The 25,330-nt window shown below is 45.2% G+C and overlaps 1 protein-coding gene across 8 annotated transcripts in view; it reads right to left on the bottom strand.

Annotated features, from left to right (window-relative positions):
* KMT2C (lysine methyltransferase 2C) overlaps window positions 1-25,330 on the bottom strand; it is a 200,245-nt gene that overhangs the window by 29,691 nt on the left and 145,224 nt on the right. For 6 of the 8 annotated variants that reach the window (XM_044292878.1, XM_044292876.1, XM_044292875.1 and 3 more), the window contains 9 exons: window positions 19,578-19,716; window positions 18,935-19,149; window positions 18,760-18,833; window positions 16,769-16,963; window positions 13,869-16,400; window positions 9,020-9,348; window positions 6,324-8,002; window positions 3,135-3,243; window positions 1,485-1,563 (listed from right to left, as the gene is read on the bottom strand). In XM_044292878.1, the coding sequence (XP_044148813.1) occupies window positions 1,485-1,563; window positions 3,135-3,243; window positions 6,324-8,002; window positions 9,020-9,348; window positions 13,869-16,400; window positions 16,769-16,963; window positions 18,760-18,833; window positions 18,935-19,149; window positions 19,578-19,716 (5,351 nt within the window). The remainder of the gene's footprint in view (window positions 1-1,484; window positions 1,564-3,134; window positions 3,244-6,323; window positions 8,003-9,019; window positions 9,349-13,868; window positions 16,401-16,768; window positions 16,964-18,759; window positions 18,834-18,934; window positions 19,150-19,577; window positions 19,717-25,330) is intronic. The other 2 variants (XM_044292880.1, XM_044292874.1) reach the window with 1 other exon arrangement.

Below are 25,330 nucleotides of genomic sequence, written 5' to 3' on the forward strand. Positions count from 1 at the left end.
GGAGGGTTAGGAGAGGGTTAACTGTCCTACCAGTGCCTCAGAAGAACGTCAGGAGATGGCCCAGATCAGCAGCAGCAGAGAAGCAGTGAACAGCAGTGAGCAGCAGAGAGCAGCAGAGAGCGCCCACAGAAGCCGAGCGATGTACACAGGAGGTTAGAGTCCCCCACCGTGTCCCAGCTTCCTGTCAGGAGTGAGGAAGCGCGGGAAACCTCAGCAGAAAGCACGGGGAACAAGCTCCGCCCCCTCCAGCGCTTGAAATGTCTCCTGTGAAGGAGAACGTAGCTCCGCCCCCAAAATGACGCGCGCGTAAGCCCCGCCCCCTGCCGGGACCGCTAAGCCCCGCCCCCCGTTCTCGGCGGGAAGGGGGAGAGAGAGAAGAGAAAAATGGAGTCAGCCCCGAATGAGGGGGAGGGGGGGGAGAAAGATAGCGGCGTGGGGGTGCTGAGGATGCTGCTGTGCTGCATTGTCCTGCAGATGAGCGCTCAGAATGAGCGACCACGGGTGCCCCCCTTACCCAGAGGGGTAGATGCTGCAGATAGGGACGGGGTATGGGCTGGAATAGCCATCTCACCGTCCGACGTCTTCACCCTCAGTCCTTTCCAGCAGGGTCGCCCCTTCAGCCACTGGCACCGCAGTGGCAGGAAGCTGGAAGAGGGGCTTGGCGTGCGGGCGACCCCCTAGCTGGCGGGATGTAGGGGAGCCATTGCTGCCCAGATCCTCCTATTGCTTCTGTGGGGGAGGCAGCAGTGCAGATAAGTTGGCACTGGCGCAGCTCAACCCCGGGAGAGCAGAGAGGTCTAATGCGTCTCTGGTATCCCTAGGAAAAAATAAAATAACAAAATTAGAAGAAAAAGTAAAAATAACAAGGAGAAAACAGCCCTGCAGAGCAGGGAGTGTCTTGCCTCCTTGGACACTAAGCTAAAACTGGTAGCCTCTATCTCCAGGCTGAGGGTATAGCTGATGGAGGAGGGGCTTAACAGTTTTACTTAGTGTCACGCCTCCTAGGGAGCTGAGCTATACCCAAGGTCTGTGTCCCCCAAGGAAAATGGGCGAGAAATATAGGTATTTGTTTTACCAATATTTAGTATAGCTTTTTTGTGCATAAAATATACAAACACACAAATAATTGTTTTAAAAAAGCCAAAAGCTTAAAATGTCCAAATTTCCCCAAGCTAAATACCTCAGGGGGCCAACATAGAAAATAGTAACTTTGTTTTGGTGCTGTACGAGATCTGTTATGGCAGCAAAGTGCCATAGAATCAGCCATAGAAAAAAAATAAGCCTCCAGCCAGTAGGTAAACTGCACAAATAGCGTCAAAACACTCTGATAATTAAGTGGAAAATATTTGGATTCCCATCAAAACTCTGGATGAGAATACATTATGGGAATAATGAGCTTTATTTACAGCAGGTAAGTGAATTTTTAGTGTTCACTTTAACAGGTTGAGGTTTTTAAACACATCTAAAAGAGTAAAACATAATACCTGTGGAATTCCTGGTGGAGCAAGGCTTTGGCCTTCAATGTCCGGTGCTCCTGGCATTTGCTGAGCCACAAAAGGGAACCTGGAAACAAAAAAAGTTTCTTACAATAGTCAAAGGTTACGATTCCTTAAAGGGGCTCCATGGGATTCTTCTACTGGTGGCCTATCTTTAGGACAGCTCATCAATATCAGATTGGTGGGGGTCCGATTCCCAGCACCCCCATCAATGAGCTGTTCTGCAGTAGCTCCTGCTTCAGAAATAGGCGCTGGAACGACACAGCTCAACTGTATAGTGGACAGAGCTGCGGTAACCTGCAGCTGTGTAGTCCTGGTGGTGGAGGTACTGCAGAGCAGCTGATCGGTTTCCGTGCCGGGAGACAGACTTCTGACAATGTGATATTGATGAACTATACTAAGGATAGGTGGTCAATATAAGAATAACAGTAACCCCCTTTAATAAATAGAATATTTTGGTCTGAAGGACTAGTCACTGCCCAAATATTTTAATATTTTATAATCTGTTAGGTAAAAAAAAAATGCAGTACATGCAGTCTGCAGTACATAGGACATTACGTTATTGTTGTACTATTTTATTTCACACACAGTAACAAGTAAAATGTATCCATCTCGTGTACTGTGTGTTTCTCAGTTCCTTACAACTGTTAGGGGGTTGTCTTACTCCAGCAAATGTCTAGGACTGTGGGAGTGCTCATAGGCACACATGCGCAGCAGCTCCCGGTCACCTGGTATCTTCCCCTGGATACGAGCAGAGTATAATATGATGGAAAAATGAATCCAGGCAGCAAACGAAACAATATTGACAATCACAATACATTAGTAAGTGGCTTGTATTAACTTTCTCTACATGATAAACGTCATTTGCTGAAGTGAGACAACCCCTGTAACTTCTCTGCCTGCTGCTCAGCCCCATTCAAGTGAATGAGGCCGAGTTGCGCCTAGGTCACGTGAACGATGATCGTGACGTCACTGGCGTACTGTAAGCAGCGAGAAGGCCGCAAACAGATTGGCGGGGATGTTGGAAACCCACCGATCAGATGCTCCACAGGATAGGATATCAGTTACAAATAGTGTTGAGAGAACTTCTGTTTTAAGTTCGGCGTCTAAAGTTCGGGTTATTGAAGAATCGCGTTATGGATTCTAAATTCCGTTATGGTCCGTGGTAGCGGACTTGACAACGCCATTCTTCAATCACCCGAACTTTAGACGCCGAACTTAAAACACAAGTTCGCTCAACACTAGTTGGCAGGTGTAACATGGGGATTCTGACATGGATTTTACCATTGCAAAGGGTGAATTCTGCTGCAGAAATCTGCAGGATAAACTGACATGCTGCCGACTAAACTTCAGCTTTCATTCCGTAGAGATTTGTATACAGGGTATGGGTGAAGTTTATTATAAACTCATTCTCTCTGATCCTACTGTAAAACGCTGCTTATTTTAAGTCTACAATTCTCAGTGTTTGTGCTTGTTTAGTGGATACACAGTGCCGTGTACTCCGTGTGCAACTCTGCTTTTACAGTGAGGATCTGTACCATCAAGTAGGGAACGCAGATGTGGCCCACTGTGACATCAGAAACTAAACATTTGTAATCTAAAATGTAAATTCTGCATATTTATACATCAGATATTTACCGGTTCATCACCATCGGTGGCATTCCCATGTTGTTCACCATGACTTTATTGATGCCTTTCAGAGCGACCATTTTTGCTTTCATTATAGGATCAGTAATGGCATCAAAATCTGAGATTAGGACAAAGCAGAACAAGATGTAAGAAAAAACTACAAACAAATGTGTATTTACAAGGATAGTATTGGATTGGCAACTATGTAGATCACTACTTTTTAAAAACTGGAACATATTTAAGTACAATCCTGCACTTAAAGAGGACCTTTCACCTGGAAAAACAATGTGAACCAAGTATGCTGACATATACAGCAGCTCCCAGGGATCTCACTGCACTTACTATTATCCCTGGGCGCCGCTCCCGTTATGTCCTCCGGTATGTTCGGGGACTTGGTTATAGTAGGCGGAGCGCTGGCCAATCGCAGCGCACAGCTCACAGCCTGGGAGAAAAAAAAACTCCCAGGCTGTGAGCTGTGCGCTGCGATTGGCCAGCGCTACAGCCTAGGAGAAGGCGACGCCCAGCAGAACAAGGGCAGACTCCGTCTACTATAACCAAGTCCCCGAACATACCGGAGAACATAACGGGAGAACGGAGCGGCGCCCAGGTATACTAGTAAGTGCAGTGAGATCCCTGGGCGCCGCTGTATATGGCATGATACTTAGCTCTTTAAAGAGGACCTTTCATGGGTTTGTAGTAAGTGAGATAAATATCTGTACCTGCGGGGTACCCCCTGCTGTGCTGCTGCCACCCTGCCTGTTTTTTTTCTTTTTTTTTTTTTTAAATAGCGCTCCGTTATGCCCCCTCAAATTTCGCGCTCAGTATACTAATACTGAGCATCGGAGCAATGGGGAGGAGACTGGGTCTCTCTGTAGGCGTCTCCTTCTCCCATTGCTGTAGCGCTGTCCAATCACAGGGAGAAAAAAAAAAAAACTCCCCTTCTCCCTGTCTGTGACGCTCTGCGCTGTGATTGGACAGCGCTACAGCCAGGGGAGAAGGAGACGCCTACAGAGAGACTCAGTCTCCTCCCCATTGCTCCGATACTCACTATTAGTATACTGAGCGTGAAATTTGAGGGGGCCATAATGGAGCGCTATTTAAAAAAAACAGGCAGGGTGGCAGCATCAGCACGGGGGTACCCCACAGGTACAGATATTTATCTCACTTAATACAAACCCATGAAAGGTCCTCTTTAAAGGGGTTTTCTGGGACCGTGGAATGGATCACATATTCTTAGGATAGGCCATGAATATCAAATCAGTGGGGGTCTCACTACCGCTGACTAAAGCTGGCTTGGCATGGCACTCAGGTACCCAGTCACTGTTTACCAGGCACAGCTGTGTACATTTTGTAGTGGTTGTGCCTGTTAGTGTAGCTAAATCCCACTACAAACCGTATGGCTCTACGCCCAGTAAACAATGAAGGGGATGCAGCAGAAATGAGCGAATCGATTGGTATGGCATACATGATCATTTGGTTAAATATCTGTAAAGAATAAATCAAGGCAACTGGACGTACTGTAGATTTCTTGAAAACGTTTCACCCGTTCTTCCAACGAGCTTTCTCAATTCTGAGTGATTGTACAAAAAATTCTGGGAATAAATATGTAACTGAATCCACATCTGGTAATTAGACCCAGCATTGGGTCAAAGGTGTTGATTCCATTATCTTTGACCCAATGCTGGGTATAATTACCAGATGTGGATTCAGTTCCATATTTATTCCCAGAGAATTCTTGTACAGTCACTCAGAATTGAGAAAGCTCGTTGGAAGAACGAGTGAAACGTTTTCAAGAAATCTACAGTACGTCCAGTTGCCTTGATTTATTTTTTACAGATATATACCATGACCTGGATGAATGAGAACCTTCACAGACATTTGGTTAAATAGGCTCGGAGCTGAATCCTATAGATGACTGAATTGATTGATTAATTAATTGATTTGTCTGAGGCTGCCCCCTCAGGTGTAGAAGCGCCCATCTGCCACAAAACTGACCGGGCCGGACATTTAGCCCATCCCTGACAATTTCTGGCTTCCACCTCTGGGTAGCAGTGTCTGCGCAGGCAGGACATTTTCAGGGCCGGCTAATTGTAAGGCCCTGTTGATCTTGTGCCTCGTGGATGCTTCATCACCTACAGGAACAGCCCCAAACAGGAGATGAAGCCCTGCTGAAATTGATCCACTCACCTCTAGGATGCAGCTCTCAGCCTTTTAAACAAATGTTCACTGCGTTGGCCATACCTCTGAAGAGAGGTCAGAAATACTAAAGTCACGGAAAACCCCTCTCTAACCCCAAAAGTGTTAGAATAATATTCTGATCTGAAAGTGATATCTTACAACAATCCTAGTGCCAGTTACACATGGAAATGCATGAAAGTAATGTGAATGGCAAAAAATGAATTACATGTAAACTGAGAAACGCATGAAGAAATCTGTCCCAGGAGCTCAACCATACCACTCCTCCTCCTCAATGTCCTGAGACAAACTGTAAGGCAACTGGCTGGAGCAGGAGCCTCCCTGCTGGGTTCTATCTACAGTAGGTCAAAAGATCATGAATTCCTGCCCACTTGGCCAAGCCCTGCCACTGCACTTAGGGGGTGATTTACTATGCTGAAATACGCCTAAATTGCAATTATTTCAGTTGCAGAACGCCAGGTCTAAAATTGTGGGCATGGTGTGGCCGGGGAAGGGATGGCAGGCTCGTCTCATTTACCATTTTCAACACCTGTTTGAGTCATAGAAAAATGTCTACATGTAAGACAGCTCAGAAGCTTTCTTACATTTAAACTGGCACTGAATGCGCCGAAGTTATGGAGAGGCCTGCGCCTCTTCATAACTTCGGCAGATCCACCATAAGTTTAGGTCTTTATTAAGACCGGCATCTAAAACATCGTTCTTAATAAATGTGCCCCTTAGTTTCCAGTTGAAGATCAGCATGAGATTAACCCCTTTATTCTGTGCACCATTTCTACAAAACTGCCTTCAATCTGTAGCACTTTCCGCATACTCCTGGCACAGCGAGAGCAACTACAGTATACGTATTGTATTTTTCATTTCCAGAATTAATGTACTCTTTATAAGGACATTACATTAAAAAGAGGGCATTGCCACAAAACCCATAAAATACTGCAGCAGCCAATGATGGGAACAACCCAAAAGGAATAATAAATGTTTTTATATACCCTGGCAATTACATACCTATATTTGGAAAAAAGGGCTCAGAACGCTGCCGGATCATGGCTTGCATCTGCCTCTGTTGCTGCTGTTCCTGTCTTTCTTGATCTAAAAGATCTTGCAGTAGTAAAGGCTGCTCCTCCAGAAGAAGAGGTCTCTCACGACTCTGCTGGAGCATTGCTTGCTGAGCACTGGAGATGCCACTCGGACATGGCATAGCCTGATTTAACGTTTCATTTGTGACAAAATTATGGGCACCCTGCTGAGCAGTCAGAAACCCAGAATGTGATGGTGATCCTTGTGTAAACCCATGCTTAAGTCTTGGTCCCATACTTTGATTTAAAGGATCATCTACAACTTGATTTTGTGTAATGCCCTGCATTCCATTAAGCTGTGAAGCTGTCATGATTCCTGATGGAGAAACTAATTTTTCTACTTCATTTAGTTCTGAGTTTTCATTTATTAACAAGTCATTAAGCACTGGGGCAGGCTCTGGTATACCACATGAACTACCTGCATCTTGGGTAGGCACCTGCAATGGGTCATTAGGCTGTACAGAATTAGGAGCGCTCTCTTTGTCCCCTTTATCGGACCGCTCACTTTTACAGGATGGTACAGATGTGACATCTTCCTCTAGCTGCTGAGTCCCAGAGGCCTCCATAGCCAGTTCAGACGTAACATCTGGTGCCTTCGTTTTTGGTGATGCTCCCTCAGGGCTGGTTTCGTTAGGAACATCAGCAATAGTCTCTGGAATAGGATCGGCTGCAGCCTCAACAGTTTCTTCACTGCCTTCTGCTTCATCAGTTTTGCACTGGAGCTCTAACTTTTCATCAATAGGTACATTAAAATCCAGATCTTCGCTAAACATATCTTTTTTGTCCCCAAGATCAAGGTCTGGATCTGTATAGGCAATTATGTCAAATTTTCCAGAGCGTAACAAGTCATCAAGTTGAGGATCATTTGCTTCCAGAGTATCTAAGCCATCTAGCTCAACCTCTTTTGCATCATCTGGATCCAGATTTATGTTTTCAAGATCATCATCATCTAAGTCCTTAACCTCAACACCATCCAGATCCTTAACATCAAGGTCTTTTTCAGACGGATCATCAGGGTCAAGTTTTTCTTCCATCTCACGTGGTGCAGAATTATTACTTGATTCCTTATTTAAATGATCAATAGACAATTGAGCTTGAAAATAGTTCTCAGTCATTGCCGGCTGCTCTGCTTCATGCATCATGATAGGGTGATTCTGTGCAGCCATGAACTGTTCCAAACCAGGAGGCAATTGACCCTGGCTGGATAAACCAGGATGTTGAGCACGGATGGGATCCATCATTCTTGGGCTTTGAAACTCTGGTCTCGGGAAATAGCTCATTTGCCTCTGATGTGGCATAGGTTGTTCCATTAGATTAGGAGACGGCCCAAAAAGAATCCTTGGCCTCCCGTCTGGTGGCCTGTGACGAAGTTCAATGTATGCTTGGCCTGATATATTATGTTGTTGAACTTGCATTCCCTGGTGAGTGAAATGTGGTGCCATACCAGCTGAATTTGTGATCTGTGAATTGCTTAACGGTCTAGTCAGTTCAATTGACATATCCCTCCTCATCTGCTGGGGAATCCCTGGACCTTGCATCTGTAATGGAGGACCTAAAAAGCGCTCATGATTGAGCACAGGACCAGGACCTGGCATAGGATAGACAAATCTGAAAAATAAAAAATATAAATATTACAAAATAACACGAAGAAAGCAAATGTACTACACAGATGTAAAAATATTATCACACAACTGTTGCAGATCTTCATTTAGTGGTTACTCAGAGTAAAGGCCCCCATAAACAATAGTGTATTGTCTGCCAAACCCACCAAGATCAGAGGGTTCGGACAATACTCTAACGTGTACGGGAAACTCTCAACTCTCCCCTGACACAAGATGCCGTGGGAGAGAAGGATTGGGTGAAATTTACATTTTCACCTGATCCTTTTTGGGAGATAAGCAGTCTCCAGAAGTGCCTGGCAGCGTCTTTTTCCGCTCTCCCCATAGAACACACATATGGCTGAACCAAATGTGCATGTATATGGAAGAGTTGAAAAGTAAGCAGGGAGTCATTCAGCCGACAGCTACTGAATGCTTAAATCCAGCCCAAAGGCTGTGTAAACCTGTTGGGGCAATTCTTTTTATGATTGCATTTTACTCATTTTGGGCTAAAAATCATTTCTTCAACTGATTTTTAGCCCAAAATAAATGTTTGGTGGTGTGAATCGTACTTTCACCTTTGTGGCAGTCATCTAATAAACCTCATCTTTAAATTACTAAAAAGGTCATAAACACTTATTTAAGTCATATTCTTAGCAGCAAGATAAGAACCGAGCTATAATGAGTGTTTATAAAGATCAGCTAAGCTAAAAACTCTAAGCCTGCTATTCAAGAGAATCTCAAGGCTGCACAGAGAAAGGGGCTACAAATTTTCAATAACGACCAACTGTAAAAAAAAAATTTTTTAGCTCAAAATGAGTAAAATGCAATAATTGCCCCCAAAGGTGTACATAGCCCTTAAAGCTGATCAGTGGTAACTGCAGCTACCACATGGTATCAAAACCCTGGCAAAAAGGTGTTGTAAGCAGAGCCACCGGGCATTTGATCTATTAAACCTATACAGCTGTGTTTGCTGCAGTCACAAATCAAAGGAAAACTCAAATGACAACCTGACATTATACTGTACCTGTTTCCCGGGTGTGGCCTCATAGCCATGTTACCAACGTCTCCGGGAAACTGGGGTCTGTTGAACTGGCCATTTCCAGCAAACTGAGTATGTTGCTCGTTGGGAAAAACAGGAAATTGTGGGTTTCCTTTGGTGCCAAGTGAGGCTCTGATGTTGCCCGGATAAGGTGGTGGAGGCCTGTTAAATATCTCATGTTGTCGGTGTGAACTGTCCTGCCATTGTGTGCTGTGTCCACCTTGGTTCATCTGTATAGGATCCACTGGTTTCTCCTGTCGGACTAAATTCTTGTGGTGTTGCTGTCTCAAGATTATCTCCCGCAATTTCTGTCGCTGTGGAGAAAAGGATAAAATGTAAGGAGCACTTAAGCAAACGTTCGCTTGTCAGGTGGTGGCATCTTTTATGTCACTAAAAATCACAGTCAGTCGGCAGCACATCTTCACGTGTAAATAGGGGATGTGCTGACTAATGAAAACTGTATAATGAAATGACTGTAATCGGACTATGTAAGGACCCTTAAATAATTTGTGCACCAAAGGCTTCCTGCTTGGTATGGCTCCTAGGAGACAAGTGCAGATCTATCTCCCACAGAGATTTTCTGCAACTGGTATAAGGCTAGCATTCAAACATTCCGGTACTCTATCCCAGCATAGGCACAGAACGCTGACATATGCTGGTCACTGCCAGCGCCCGACGGATCCCATTCACTATAATGGGGTCTGCTGGAATGCTTCTCAGAAAGCCAAGCTTCCTAGCAGAGATACAGTGGGGCAAAAAAGTATTTAGTCAGCCACCAATTGTGCAAGTTCTCCCACTTAGGGTACTTTCACACTTGCGGCAGAGGTATCCGCCAGGCAGTCCCGTTGCCGGAACTGACTGTTGGATCCAGGAATCCGTATGCCAACTGATGGCATTTGTAAGAATGACCAGGATCCAGATCAGTCTTACAAATGCATTGCAATGCTGGATCCGTTTTTCCGGTGTCATCCGGAAAAACGGATCCAGCATTTATTCTTCAAATTTTTAAAGGTCTGCGCCTGTGCAGACCGGAAGGACGGATCCGGTATTGTGGAATTTTGATTGCCGGATCCGGCACTAATACATTCCTATGGAAATAAAAAGCTGTATCTGGCATTCCGGCAAGTGTTCCGTTTTTTGGCCGGAGATAAAACTGTAGCATGCTGCGGTATTATCTCCGTCCTGAAAAGTCAAAAAGACTGAACTGAAGATGTCCTGATGCATCCTGAACGGATTGCTCTCCATTCAGAATGCATTAGGATAAAACTGATCAGTTCTTTTCCGGTATTGCGCTTCTAGAACGGAACTCTATGCCGGAAAAGAAAAACGCTAGTGTGAAAGTAGCCTTAAAAAGATGGGAGAGGTCTGTAATATTCATCATAGGTACACTTCAACCATGCGAGACAGAATGGGGGGGGGGAGAAATACAGGAAATCACATTGTAGGATTTCTAATGAATTGGTAAATTCCGCGGTAAAATAAGTATTTGGTCACCTACAAACAAGCAAGATTTCTGGCTCTCACAGACCTGTAACTTCCACTTGTTACCTGTATTAATGGCACCTGTTTGGACTTGTTATCAGTATAAAAGACACTTGTCCACAACCTCAAACAGTCACACTCCAAACTCCACTATGGCCAAGACCAAAGAGCTGTCCAAGGACACCAGAAACAAATTGTAGACCTGCACCAGGCTGGGAAGACTGAATCTGCAATAGGCAAGCAGCTTGGTGTGAAGAAATCAACTGTGGGAGAAATTATTCGAAAATGGAAGACATACAAGATCACTGATAATCTCCCTCGATCTCGGGCTCCACGCAAGATCTCACCCCATGGGGTCAAAATGATCACAAGAACGGATGAGCAAAAATCCCAGAACCACACGGGGGGACCTAGTGAATGACCTGTAGAGAACTGGGACCAAAGTAACAAAGGCTACCATCAGTAACACACTACGCCGCCAGGGACTCAAATCCTGCAGTGCCAGACGTGTCCCCCTGCTTAAGTCAGTACATGTCCGGGGCCGTCTGAAGTTTGCTAGAGAGCATGTGGATGATCCAGAAGAGGATTGGGAGAATGTCATATGGTCAGATGAAACCAAAGTAGAACTTTTTGGTAAAAACTCAACTCATCGTGTTTGGAGGAGAAAGAATGCTGAGTTGCATCCAAAGAACACCATACCTACTGTAAAGCATAGGGGTGGAAACATCATGCTTTAGGGCTTTGCTGCAAAGGGCCAGGACGACTGATCCGTGTAAAGGAAAGAACGAATGGGGCCATGTACCGTGAGATTTTGAGCAAAAACCTCCTTCCATCAGCAAGGGCATTGAAGATGAAACGTGGCTGGGTCTTTCAGCATGGCAATGATCCCAAACACACCGCCCGGGCAACGAAAGAGTGGCTTCACAAGAGGCATTTCAAGGTCCTGGAGTGGCCTAGCCCAGTGATGGGCAAACTGCGGCCCTCCAGCTGTTGTAAATCCCATCATCCCCTGCTGTAGGCTGACAGCTAAAGGCAGACTGGGCATACTGGGAGTTGTAGTTTTATTACAACTGGAGAGCCGCAGTTTGCCCATCCCTGGCCTAGCCAGCCAGTCTCCAGATCTCAACCCCATAGAAAACCTTTGGAGGGAGTTGAAAGTTCGTGTTGCCCAGCAACAGCCCCAAAATATCACTGCTCTAGAAGAGATCTGCATGGAGGAATGGGCCAAAATACCAGCAACAGTGTGTGAAAACCTCCGTCATTGCCAACAAAGGGTATATAACAAAGTATTGAGATTAACTTTTGTTATTGACCAAATACTTATTTTCCATATAATTTGCAAATAAATTCTTGATTTTCTGGATTTTTTTTTCTCATTCTGTTTCTCATAGTTGAGGTATACCTATGAGAGAAATTACAGGCATCTCTCATCTTTTTAAGTGGGAGAACTTGCACAATTGGTGGCCGACTAAATACTTTTTTGCCCCTGTACAGCCAGAAATAATTAGTTAACAGAAGGAATTGTCTCTATTACATGTAGCCTTACATGAGAGGGCACCCAATAAAAGAAAATTAAAAAAAGGAAAAGTAGAAGGAGGGGAAGAAAATTATCCCTTAGCTTATATACGTTGTTGCCTCCAACACTGCCATTCCTTAAATTTCTGATAATGTGACTTATGATGCCAGGTTATCAAAATTTCATACAACATATGCTGTCCAAATAACATCTTGTAAGCGTGGCAAAGCGTGCTATGCCCAGTTTTGCAAAACAATTTTCCTGCTGCTCAAAAAACTGTCATGATTACACCTGCAATAGCTTCAATTTAGGGTATTTTCACACTAGCGTTATTCTTTTCCGGTATTGAAATCCGGTAAAAAGTCTCAATGCTGGAAAAAAAACGCCTCATTTTTGTACTAATGCATTCTGAATGGAAAGCAATCCGTTCAGCATGCATCAGGATGTCTTCAGTTCAGTCCCTTGTACGGTATTTGACCATGCTGCGGTATTTTTTCCAGCCAAAATTCCCGGACACTATGCTCTTGCAGGATCCGGCATTAATTTCCATCGAAATGTATTAAAGCTGGATCCGGTACCAAGTGTTCTAGAAATTGCCGCATCGCCGGATCTGGTTTTCTGGTCTGCGCATGAGCAGTTCTTTCTAGCGTTGAAGAAATTAAATACCGGATCCGTTTTGCCGGATAATACCGGAAAGACAGATCCGGAATTTCAATGATTAAGTCTAACGGATCCGTATTCGAAAAAATATTTTGCAAACGAATTCTAACAACGCTAGTGTGAAAGTACCTTTACAAATTCAAAGGATACCAATTCTGCAACAAGCCTGCTGCTCTGCAGATAAAAATCATAGGCTAAATCCCAAAAATGTAGCAGTTTTAGGCCGTCCCACCATATATGACAATGTCTCTTCTAAGTCACATCCCCTCCAACATAATTTACAGCAGGTAAAGAAAATGTGGTTCATTTTAACTGGGGGTTTTCCCATGAAACATATTCTAGATTTTTCAAACCAGCACCAGGATCTGATTATTTTTGTAATTGCATGTAATTAAAAATGTAGCATAGCCTCAGAGTTATTTAATTAAATCTATCTGTATAGCGCCACCTGTTTGTTCTTTTCTTTATTCTCTGTCCATCTCACTGAGGTGGTCAGACACGCTCAATTTAAATCGTCAACTATCACCAGCAATTCTCTTCTGTTAGAAAGGCCACCCCTCCTAAGATTTAACAGTGAAAGAGCTGCGGCAGAATAGACAAAGCCCCTGAGATGTGAGAGTTACAGTCAGAGCTGCAGCAGATGGGAAACACCCCCTAAGATGTGACAGAGTGTGATCCGTGGCAGAAAGGATACACCAACCCCTGAGCTGTGACAAGGAGTGAGCTGCAGCATGCTGCGGTATTTGTCCTGCTGCCTCTCGGCATGTTTGCCGCGCTGCGTCGGCATCTCCCACCCATCCCCGATATAGTGAATGGGGCCGGGCCAGACTTCCGGTAGCACACTTGTGCAAGCGTTGGTACGGATCCAGCAGGCTGTTCCCCTGCAGGACAAACCGAACGCTAGTGGGAACGTAGCCTAAGCTGTGATAAGAAGAGAGTGACAGCCGACAGGACACATCCCTTGAAATGCTAGTTTGAAATAAATCTAGCAAAGCAATGAATATGGAGATCTCTGGACCCATGTGAGGTACAGGGCTGGTTCTAGCTTTGTTACAAAGAGATAATCATGTACTAACTTATGCCCAATTTTCATTTATTATATTAGGGGATAACTTAAAACATTCTCGCCAAACATAAGCGTTATCTCAGATAATTGGTCAAAACATGACTATTTACCTGTCTTGCTTTCTCTTCAGAGTCTGCGAGTGGCAGGTTCAGTGAATTTTGGGCATCTGGCATGCTAGTTGCTTGCTGAATGTTCACAAATTGTTGACCTTGAGGACTCGCTGCAATGTTAGTAGTTCCACTAAACGCTTCCTCTGAAAATGGTCTTTGTTCAGCCAAATCATGTGAATCTCCTAATCCTTCCCCAGGCTGCACATGAGGAGTCATTGGAGGCTGTTCAAACGTATCTTGGTTAGTAACAGAAGAATGACTAAAAAGGTCTGTTGCACCTTGGCCTGCCATTCGAGGATTTTGGGGGCTTGCATCAGATCTTAAATAAGGAACTGGCATAGGAGGTCCTCTGTTTTGTGTAGGATGTCCAAAAGAGTCCTGACTGGATGCCAATCCAAATCGAACCATAGAAGAACGATTAAAGTGTTCTGGCACGCCTGGCATAGGGGTTCTTGGTGATTGAGAATAAGGGTCCAGAAGAACTGGCCTGGGTGTTCTGTTTGGATGAGAATAAGAGTCTGTGGGAGCAGGCCTTGGTGTTCCAGGGGGTTGGGAATATGGATCTGAAAGAACAGGCCGTGGTGTGCCTGGGGGCTGAGAGTAAGGATCTACATTAATAGATCTTGGAGTCCCAGGAGGATGAGAATATGGGTCAGAAGCCATTGGTCTTGGTGTTCCGGGCGGTTTACAATATGGATCAGAAGGCACAGGCCTCGGTGTTCCAGGTGGCTGTGAATAAGGATCTGAAGGCATTGGCCTTGGTGTACCAGGTGGCTGTGAATAAGGATCTGAAAGCATTGGCCTTGGTGTACCAGGTGGCTGTGAATAAGGATCTGAAGGCATTGGCCTTGGTGTACCAGGTGGCTGTGAATAAGGATCTGAAGGCATTGGCCTTGGTGTACCAGGTGGCTGTGAATAAGGATCTGAAGGCATTGGCCTTGGTGTACCAGGTGGCTGAGTGTATGGATCTGGGGGCATTGGCCTTGGTGTACCAGGTGGCTGAGAGTAAGGATCTGAAGGCATTGGCCTTGGTGTAAAAGGTGGCTGAGAGTAAGGATCTGATGGCATTGATCTTGATGTACCAGGTGGATGGGAGTACTGATCTCCAGACACAGGCCTTGGTGTCCCTGGTGGTTGAGAATATGGATCTGAGGAAATAGGCCTAGGAGTAGCAGGCTGTTGACAGTAGGGATCCATGCCAGGCCTTGAAGTTCCTGGTGAGGAGGCAAATGTATCATGGTGCCTATTACTCATAGTGGGTTGAGCAAACACATCTCCAACAATCGGCCTAGGAGTAGATGGTGGCTGACTGTAAGGATCCATTGTTTGTGCAGATGGCCTTGGGGTAGGTGGCTGCTGAAGGTAAGGGTCAATGGATTGAGCTCTTGAACTATTTGGTGGCTGCAAATATGGGTTACTGACTGGTCGTGGTGTTCCTGGAGGTTGCGAGTATGGATCCTGTGCATTGGATCTTGATAAAGACTGAGGGTCACTATGTTGTCGCATCAGTCTAGGTGGATGTGCAAACTCATTTGTAGACGAGCGATGTGAAGCTTGGTTATAGAGATCATGTGAAAAATTATCAGATGGGCGTGGTGTCATAACAGGCCTTTCATACTGGTCTGAGGATATTCGACGAGGTGTTGTTGGCAGTGAACCGTATGATTCCTGTGGTGACTGAGGGGGGCGAAGTGGAGTTTTAAATGGGGCAGGACTACCAGGTGAAACACCTGGAGTAGGAGTGAGCGGAGGCCTTGCATATGGATCTACTTTGTTTTGTGCCATTGATTGTCTTGGAAACATTTCAGGCCTGGAGTTTTGTTTAGCAAATGAATCACTGTTTGCTGGACCTAAGGAACCATCTATAACCTGATCTGTGTTGTGTGGCATCCTTGATGAAAACCCTGGCTTTGCAAAATGTTCTGATGTCATAGACCTTTGAAAATCTGCCATCTTTACACCCAGATCACCACTGGAGGGAGATGAAGAAGGATCTCTAATAGGGGATGGTTTAGTATCAGAAGATTCATTCCCCAAAACATGTCTTGTAGGACATATGTCCATAGGTGACCCAGAGTTCCTTCTGTTGTAAGTTTGACCAACAGGTGGAGGTCTTGGTGTTCCTACCATTTTAGCATATGGATCTACAGGTGACGACGGTCTTGAAGTTGAAGATCCAGGTGAGAATATCATCTGTGGCGACTGTGACTGAGACGGATGAGACAGCTGAAGAGGGTCCTGTAAGGAAATCCTAGTGGGTGTGGGTGGTGGAGCTTGTGGCTTCACAAAAACATCATCAGAGAACGATGGAGTCTGTTTGGAAAATGTGTCTTTATTAAAAGTCTGCTGAACTGGAGACATATTTTCACTATTTTGTTGAGGTGTTAAAGGACTTCCGCTGTTTGGGGTGTCATTTCCAGATTGACTCATATGTTGTGATCCAAATTGCTGCTGTTGCTGCTCATTCTTTACCTGCTCAAGTTTTTGTGTTGCTTCAATTTTTGCTTGTTGCTTGCTCTTCTGACGCATTTGCTGCAAAATCGGTGGTTCAATTAGTTAAAAGCTGCATTTAATTTGCATTTAAAAGCATTTAGGGTACAGCTACACGACGACAGCAAGTAGTGTGACTGCGATTTATGTCGCAACAATTTCAGTAATGATAGTCAAAGGTGTCACACTGCGACATGACAGTCGTACAAAAAGCCAACTTGGATGAATTGTTTTACGAGTGTTGCATTGCAGTATGACACCACATTTACTATCCTTATAAAAAAATGTCACGCGACATTGCTGCAACAAACAGTCAGTCACCTGTCGTCGTGTAGCCGAACCCTTATTAACAGAAAAATGCATTCTGTGCAAATATAAAAGGTTCTGTAATCAAAATTTAGAATACATACATGTAAAACCTGTACCTGTCTAAATTTCCACTCCTGCTCATGCTCAGATTCTCTCTGCTTCATTGGATCTTTAAACAACTCTGAATCAATACGCGAGTTGAGTTCAACTATTTCATGCTGCTGTCGCTTCAGAGAGTCATTTGACATTTGTACTTTGTTGATTCGTAGAGCCGCTCGATTATCTCTGGCTTTTTGCTGAAAATAAACAGTTTAGGTTCAGTCTTTAAAAATGTAAACTATTCAAAATAAGCACAATTCAAACTATAACACAATAAAATAGCTGCGTATGTATGATCCATACCCTTAGGCCTCTTTCACACGAGGGTGTCCGGATAAGGTCAGGATGCGTTGCGGCAAACCCGCGCGAGTAGGTACGCAATTGCAATGAGTTTTGACTGCGATTGCGTTCCGTTTTGCACGCACGTGATAAAAAACTGAATGTGGTACCCAGACGTGAACTTCTTCACAGAAGTTCAGGTTTGGGTTCAAGGTTGTGTAGATTGTATTTTTTCTCCTTATAACATGGCTATAAGGGAAAATAATAGCATTCTGAATACAGAATGCATAGTACAATAGAGCTGGAGGGGTTAAAAAAATAATAGCAATTTAACTCACCTTAATCCACTTGTTCGCGCAGCCGGAATCTCTTCTGTCTTCTTTGAGGAATAGGACCTTTGATGACGTCACTGCGCTTATCACATGGTCCATCACATGATCTTTTACCATGGTGAAGGATCAATGTGACGGATCATGTGATAATCGCAGTGATGTCATCAAAAGTCCTTTTCCTGTGCACAGCAAAGAAGAAGACAGAAGAGAAGCCGGGCTGCGCGATCAAGTGTATTAAGGTGAGTTAAATTATTTTTTATTTTTCTTTAACCCCTCCAGCCCTATTGTACTATGCATTCTGTATTAAGAATGCTATTATTTTCCCTTATAACCATGTTATAAGGGAAAATAATAATGATCGGGTCCCCATCCCGATAGTCTCCTAGCAACAGTGTGTGAAAAATCACACCACATCTGCACTTGCTTGCGGATGCTTGCGATTTTCACGCAGTCCCATTCACTTCTATGGGGCCTGCGTTGCGTGAAAAACGTACAAAAGAGAGCATGCTGCAATTTTCACGCAACGCACAAGTGATGCGTGAAAATCACCGCTCATGTGTACAGCCCCATAGAAATGAATGGGTCCGGATTCAGTGCGGGTGTAATGCGTTCACCTCACGCATTGCACCAGCGCGGGAAACTCGCACGTGTGAAAGGGGCCTTAATGTTCCCATTTTCATTTTTAATGGATGGAATGGAAATAATTTTTTTTTTATTTTAATGCATCAGTTTTTTTTTTTCTCACTTCTACTTAATGGGGCCGGTGGGCATTCTGTCGGTATCTGGCAGTGCCGAAAACCGGTAAATTCTGGCAGGCTGTTCTCTGCCGGAATTCACACCGCAGGGGTGAAACTAGCCTTAGTAGCCGAAGCAGATGCCTCATTTTGATAAATTAAAAATGTAATGCCTGCTTGCACTATATGAAAAATTACCCCTTTGCAGTTAAGGAGGTGGACACGCTCAGGAGATAAGTCATCTGTGCATGATTTAACCTCGCCCAATCTGTACTGACTGATGTCCCCAGGGACAGGGGATGTCATCACAAGTATGAGCAAAATACTGAATGTGTGCTGAGAAGCAGGGTGTATTTTCCCGGGGCAGGATTAGGGCGCAGACAGTTTTACTTGTCTCCATCTCACTGACTGCAAACACGTTATTTGCATGCACTTGTGAAAATTATGGATCTGCTTGGGCCACTAAGTACACCTTTAGAAAGTAGAAGAGCAGCACAGTCAGGCACTGGTGGCAGTACGCTTCTAACAGGTCCCCTTTAAATAACATCCCCATTATATCCATCTTAGACCTTTGTTGGGGTGTAAAGATGAAGCCCACACAGACGCACAAAAAAATAAAATAAAATCCAAACGCAGAAGAACGCTTACCACATATGGTGCCCTTTCTTGTGAACTGGCTTTTCTCCAGAGTTTTGCAATCTGTTTTACTCTTGTGGACCAATCTAGTGAAAAAAAAAAAAACAAAACAACAATATATGACAAGCCATAAGGTAACTTAACATGTCGATAAAAACTCACAATAGGAAAGTCTGAGGGACTTTACCTGGAAACTCATCCTTCAAGTTTGGAAAGTTAACATTTGTATATAAAACTGGGGCAACAGTGGCCATTTCACCAAGTGCTTCTTCTTTCTCCCATTTTAGCGTACTCCTCTGTGCATTGGACATGGTATCTCCCTCTGGTTCCATCACAGGCGCTTGCGTTGGCCAGACATTGCTAGGGTCGTTCAGCATGCCATGATACAATGGGTTCTTATCCCTGGTACGGAAAGGACACGGACATTTTTATGATATTGTATTCGGAATATATCAAGTGTATGTCAACATGCCGTGACATTAGAAATCATATAGTACCCTCAAAGCATAGCAAACGTGGATTATGTTGTAGGTGTAACAAATGCTTGGAACTAAACTGGTGACTATACTTTCAAGGCAAGTAATAAAAAAAAAAGAAAAAAAAAAAAGAAAAGGAAACTGAGGGAGGTGTGAAGCCAGGCACACGCTCATTAGATAAATGTCAGAGCAATATAGTCATGTCGGATTTCGACAAGTCTGACCTTTTGCTCCTATGAGTGACAACGGCGTTGTATTCTGCTTTCCCAAGGCCTTCAACTCAAGGCATCGGGGACAAAAAGTGGACTACTATGCGACAAACATCTTTTTATACAATGTCAACAATAACAGTACCTGTTATCTGCATATGGTGGCTGCGTTAATGGAGGGAAAGCACCAAGTCCAGCGCGTGGCACAAGTGGATTCCGTTGTAGGTGTGCGTTAGGTGGTAACATTCCATTTACCATGGGCATTCTTGGAAAAAGGCCATCACCTTAAAATCAATCAATATTACCAAACATTATATAAGTAAATGTATATAAAAATCATTACCAAAAAACTAAATATTAGAGTTGTGCGAACCTGCCTTTTGGCAGGTTCAAGTTTGGGGTTTAAGTAAATTACGTAACAGATTCCGTTCTCATGGAATCCATCATGTAATTCAATGCCGCATGCCACATAATACAAATGTATGGCTATTCCCGAGGCTTCTGTTCTGCTGGCCATACACTTGTATTATGACGACATGCAAAACTAATGCCTCTAAAGCCTTTCCGATTGGCATGCCGGCATTGAATTAGGTTATGGATTCCATTCACTTAAAACCCGAATCTGAACTTGAACCTGCCAAAGGGCAGGTTCGCTCAACTCTACTGAATATGCTAAAAAGGGTAAGTAAACAAAATGAGGAGAACACCATTTAAATCAGTTACCTAGGACAAAAAAAAGTGGTGTGAAATAAAGCATTACTAATATGCCCTGTTCATATAGTGCCCGGCGTTCAGAGGTTCTTCCTGCACAGATCTCTTTTTTTTCTCATTATATGTAACAGAAAATATTGTTTCTGTTGATCATCTTAATAAATAAAACACAAAAGCACAGTAGTTTGTGCCTCGGGTGATTTCCAGCACGTCATCTAGGAAACCTTTACCACAAAGTGACCTCAAAGGAGAAGACGACCTACGACCTTGTAAGGTATGTTCACATTTCACACAGATGTCGGTGTGGATTCCGCATCCCATGTATGTGAGTGGGGTTTCCACAACACTGTTCACACGCATCAGTGCACAAAGGAACCGCTGACAAAATTAATGGTACATCACTTATTTTGGCTGAAAACGCAGAGGATTATCCCGTATTTTTTACATTATATAAGCCGTATTTACACAGATCTTTTATCCCCTGGAAAATGGGGATTCAGGCACAATAAAAACTGCTTGGGCCTGACATGCAAATAGTAAAAAAATACAAATAAAAAATAAAGGAACTATTCACCTGGCTGACCCCTCACTGCTGCAATTCAACCAGTGCCAAGTCACTGCTGCGTTCCACTTCCTGTAGGACACGCCAATCATTGGCTGCACAGATAACACGCCTTGCCCACTGATTGGCTGAGATGCAATCCCAGACATTTCCTGCAGCGGGAAGCGGAGTGCAGAAGAGTGTGCTTTCCGCCAAAAAATAGAATATGTTCCATAACTGGCTGCAAAAAGCGGACCACGGACCCATTAAAGTCAATGGGTCCTCAAAAAGAAAAACAAACAAATGGATGCAACATTGAAGCCACGCGGATGTCCGTCGTGCTTAGTGGATCCGCGTTTTGTGGACAGCAAAATACATACAGACGAGGGCTAAGAGACTGGCTACCATAACACCATCCACTCTTCTAACTATTGTGAGGGAAAGCATAAAGGCGTCCATTTTCTGCACATATTCATCTTGTATCTATGTTTAACCTGCGCTTACACAAGAGGGGGATTTAGCCTTGGAAGGCAAGAGTACAAATTCCGCAGTGGGCCCCTACTCCCCCTGGGCTGACCATTATTTTTCTCATCTGAAACCAAACCTAGAAACTGAAAGCTTGTGTACAATACGGTTTCTATTGTGTCGGTCTGTGTATAAATACGAGGCCATTATGAGAAACGCACTTTAGCATGCGTCTGTGTCCTGACCTCCCGAGAGGCTCACTCAATTACAGAAAAACTAGGACACCGCATCACATCAGAAATGTCGGTTTGCCACAACACTATATTTCTCCAAAATCATGCCAACACAATGCAAAAATGCATCAAAGTGAAACATTTTGCAAATGGTTTAGACATTTAAGGTCCTTTGTGGAAATTGGTGAACCTCTTTTGTTGGAAACAATCCTAAAAGGGGTGGTGGGGGGGCATATTTCTGGATTAGCAACCAAATGGTTAAAAATATGTAATATGATGATCTTTGTGAGCTGATGCAGTTACACCCCACAGGTCCCCAGCCTTCTGCGCAATGGTGTGACCTCCCTGAACTGTCATGTGGCTGCAGCAGCCAATCACCACCATATGACATGACGTCAGCAGGGAGAGAATGTCCTAGGCATCAGGCCTTAATCAGCTGCCGTGATCATGGGATGTCCCAACAGGCCATGTTTTGAGGTGTTCTCGAAGAGAAAACTTGTTAATTACGGATTTAATGAAATTAAAGGGGTTGTCCAGTTTTTTTTTTCCCCCCAATAGCCTTAGAGAGGGTTAAAAAAACGTAACAGATGCAATACTACATTATCAATCCCCTGTTCAAACTCTTACCAGGTCCACGCAGGTCTCTGCTTCCTGATCCCATCTGGACATGCAGGAAATGGCTGCTCAGCCAATCAATAGGTGAGTTAGTGACTGCTGCAGCCAGTGATTGGTTGAGCGAGCATTTCCTGTTTGTCAAGACAGGACCCTGAGGTGGAGACCCAGTGGTAAAGCCCTCCGAAACCTTTGAGGAAAAACGAGATTTTTGTGAAACTCACCTGTAAAATCTCTTTCTCGCGTGGTTCATTGGGGGACACAGGACCGTGGGTATAGCTTGCTGCTGCCACTAGGAGGCGACACTAGGCTGAAAAGTGATAACTCCTCCCCTGCAGGCTATACCCCCTCCAGCCTGGAGAGAGCATATCAGTTTGTGCCCAAGCAATAGGAGTAGGAGAAAATAACCATACGGTAAACAACCAACAACTGACCAATGCCAGTCGGATCAAACCAGAACTGGGGCCATAGTGGCTCCACAACCGCCAACAATCACGGCAAACAGAAATCACTGGGTGGGAGCTGTGTCCCCCAATGAACCACGCGAGAAAGAGATTTTACAGGTGAGTTTCACAAAAATCTCGTTTTCTCGCTGGTATCATTGGGGGACACAGGACCGTGGGACGTCCTAAAGCAGTCCACGGGGAGGGAAAAAAATCACATGCCCCTGGAGAAAAAAACGTCCTTGAGGATGCGTAACTCACTGTCGCCTGCAAGAATTTGCTGCCTGGAACAGTATCCGCCGGTGCCTAGGAAGGCACCCGGTAAGACTTGACGAACGTGTGCCCGGAAGACCAAGACACTGCCTTCCACTCTGGAAGCTACTGCACGAGGAGATGGACCCGAGAATCGCCGACCGCTGGTCGGGTGGGCCAAGACTCAGCTGGGCGTTGCCCACCCGAGGGCGGAATGCCCGAGCAACTGTTGAACGGATCTATCCGGAAAACATCCTTTGGAGGCCGTCAGCCTTGACAAGGACCCCAGGATAAGAATTGGTAGAAGTCCTTAGGGCTGTAGGCGCCAGACAAGGACAAGCAAACCCAGAGGCCAAATCACATGGCTGATTGAGAGCTCGGTCCGTGTACTACAAGGGAGAAAGAAGAGAAACCCATGTCTGTGAGGCGTGGAAAGGCGACCACCTTCTGCGAAAAAAGAGGACCTTGGACGGAACACCGCCCTATGTTCATACTTAAAGAAAAAAAGTACGTACAAGAAGGCGTAACAATTCAGAGAAAAAAATAATAAACAATGCCACCAAACAGCTGGCTCCTGGCCGCAGCTGTGGAAGCAGAACTAAAAAGCCAAGTCCTTAGGATTCACCTCTGGTCCAGAGAACAGCCCCTAGGGAGCGGAATATTGGTAGACCAACGCCCCCATAGCCAGAGAGGCTGGTGGTGAGATCTCTAGTAAGAGAAGCTGCCTGAGAATCACTAGGAAAAAAACGCCTGAGCCAGGCGTGCCCCACTGCCGGCCAAAGTATCAATACCACATGGGAAAAGTAAGTAAAATAAAAGCCAATGTGAGCACCGCCAGTGATGGGAGCCCCGTCACTGACCATATTTCAACAAAACAGTAACGCTGCCTGGAAAGGCAGACGAGTGGAACAAAGATGAGAGAAATACTCTTGCCGGGTGAAGTTCGACCACAACGTCCAACGCCTTCACCATACCCGAGGAACCCTGGGCCCGAAAAAAATAAATAAATAAATAGGGATGGGCTCCCAGAGTCGTACAACCCATGGCTACTGGTCAGCTAGACAGGAGGATAAGGAGATCAGTTATCCACCACGAGGGGAGACCGGAAAGGAAACGTGTGATCCGTACCAGGAACGAAACTCCTACTAACAGGGGACGTCGTAACATACACCCGCTCTACCCGTCTTGGGAAGACTCTCAGTCCACCCCCGGAATGAGCAGTGAAAGAACAACCACCATTGACTTGAGGTGATATCACTGACATCTGAAGAGAGGTAGCACCACTGGCGACACAGTATGACTACTAGATCCAGGTCCCGCTTAGAACGGCAATCTAGAGCAGACGAGTGCCGTAGGGACTGATCTACCCAGTAGAACACACTCAAAAGGTAGGTGCCGATCAGCCATTGTAATTACACCATCGCCACACCCGAGCCTACGACAGAAGGACAATAGCCAACAATAATGAAGAAAGACCGGCACTCACTATAGCCTTCAACAAAAGATGATGTCTTTTTTGGTCACATACAATACTCTGACGCGTTACGGCTCACATCAAGAGCCTTTCTCAAACATATGGATATGGATTGGATGTGGCAGAAGGACAACAGTTGTCAGAGCCACGTACCCTTATTGGTAGAAAACCAGAAAGAGGCCAGAACTAAAGCCCATTCCCATGTGAGACGGGGGCTCCACAGCGTCTAGTGGAGATGCGACACACCGCCAGAAGGGGAGGCCCTACCAGGGAAGCCCCAAGAGTAATGCACACGCCATACTCCAGCCGAGGAGTAGACCACACCGTAGAGGTCACTGATTCTCAAGGTAGAGGAATCCGCTGCCTGACGAAAGAACTGTGCAGAAGGAGCCTTCGCATGTAGCGGAGACTCAAACACCCCTCGTGCGGTAGGGGCTACCGTATGCTCCGCCAGCGTGGACATGAGGGGACGGCCTGAGAACATCCAGGAGAAGTTCTGGTATCAAGCTGGCCCAGTCAGTAGAGCCAACCCTAACCCCTCCACCTGACAAGGGCGCTGAACAGGAGCAACTGCCGAATTAGTACCAGGGTAGAACCCCTACCTGAGGGGGGGCTGTCTCGCTACAGCGATTAGGAGCATCTGGCCCTAGCGTGAAGACTACCCTGCGAAGGAGAAGCCGTTGTAGTAGCCACTGCAGATTGCCAGCATAACGCCCTCATCTAGATAAGGATGAGTGGTGGACTCAGCATCCGGAGTCGGTGGAATACTCTGCTTGCTGGATCTTGATCACAGTACCCTGTGCAGTGTGACTGACCTGAACGGTGGAGGCTCATGGGGATGGGGAGTCTCTAGGACACATAAGAGTGGGTGACTCCCCTGAGAGCACAAAGGCCACATTCTTGTGTCTCCAAAGGGTGCATGAAGAAAAGAGGGATACAAAATGGGGGTATCCATAGTCTCCAGTGGCAGTATCCATATGCCACTAGATGGAGAATATCAGGCACCAGCGGTACCGACTGTTGCCACGGACCACCTGTGAAGGGAACCAAGGCATCTAGAGTCGTGGCGTAGCTGAAATACAGCATGCAAAGATGCATAGCGATTCCCCCGTTACTGGATCGTTTGTAGAGGGAACTGCCATAGGAAGTATGTGATGGCAAATGGGA

This window comes from Bufo gargarizans, chromosome 5, assembly GCF_014858855.1.
Source record: "Bufo gargarizans isolate SCDJY-AF-19 chromosome 5, ASM1485885v1, whole genome shotgun sequence".
In the NCBI taxonomy this organism is placed as follows: Eukaryota; Metazoa; Chordata; class Amphibia; order Anura; family Bufonidae; genus Bufo; species Bufo gargarizans.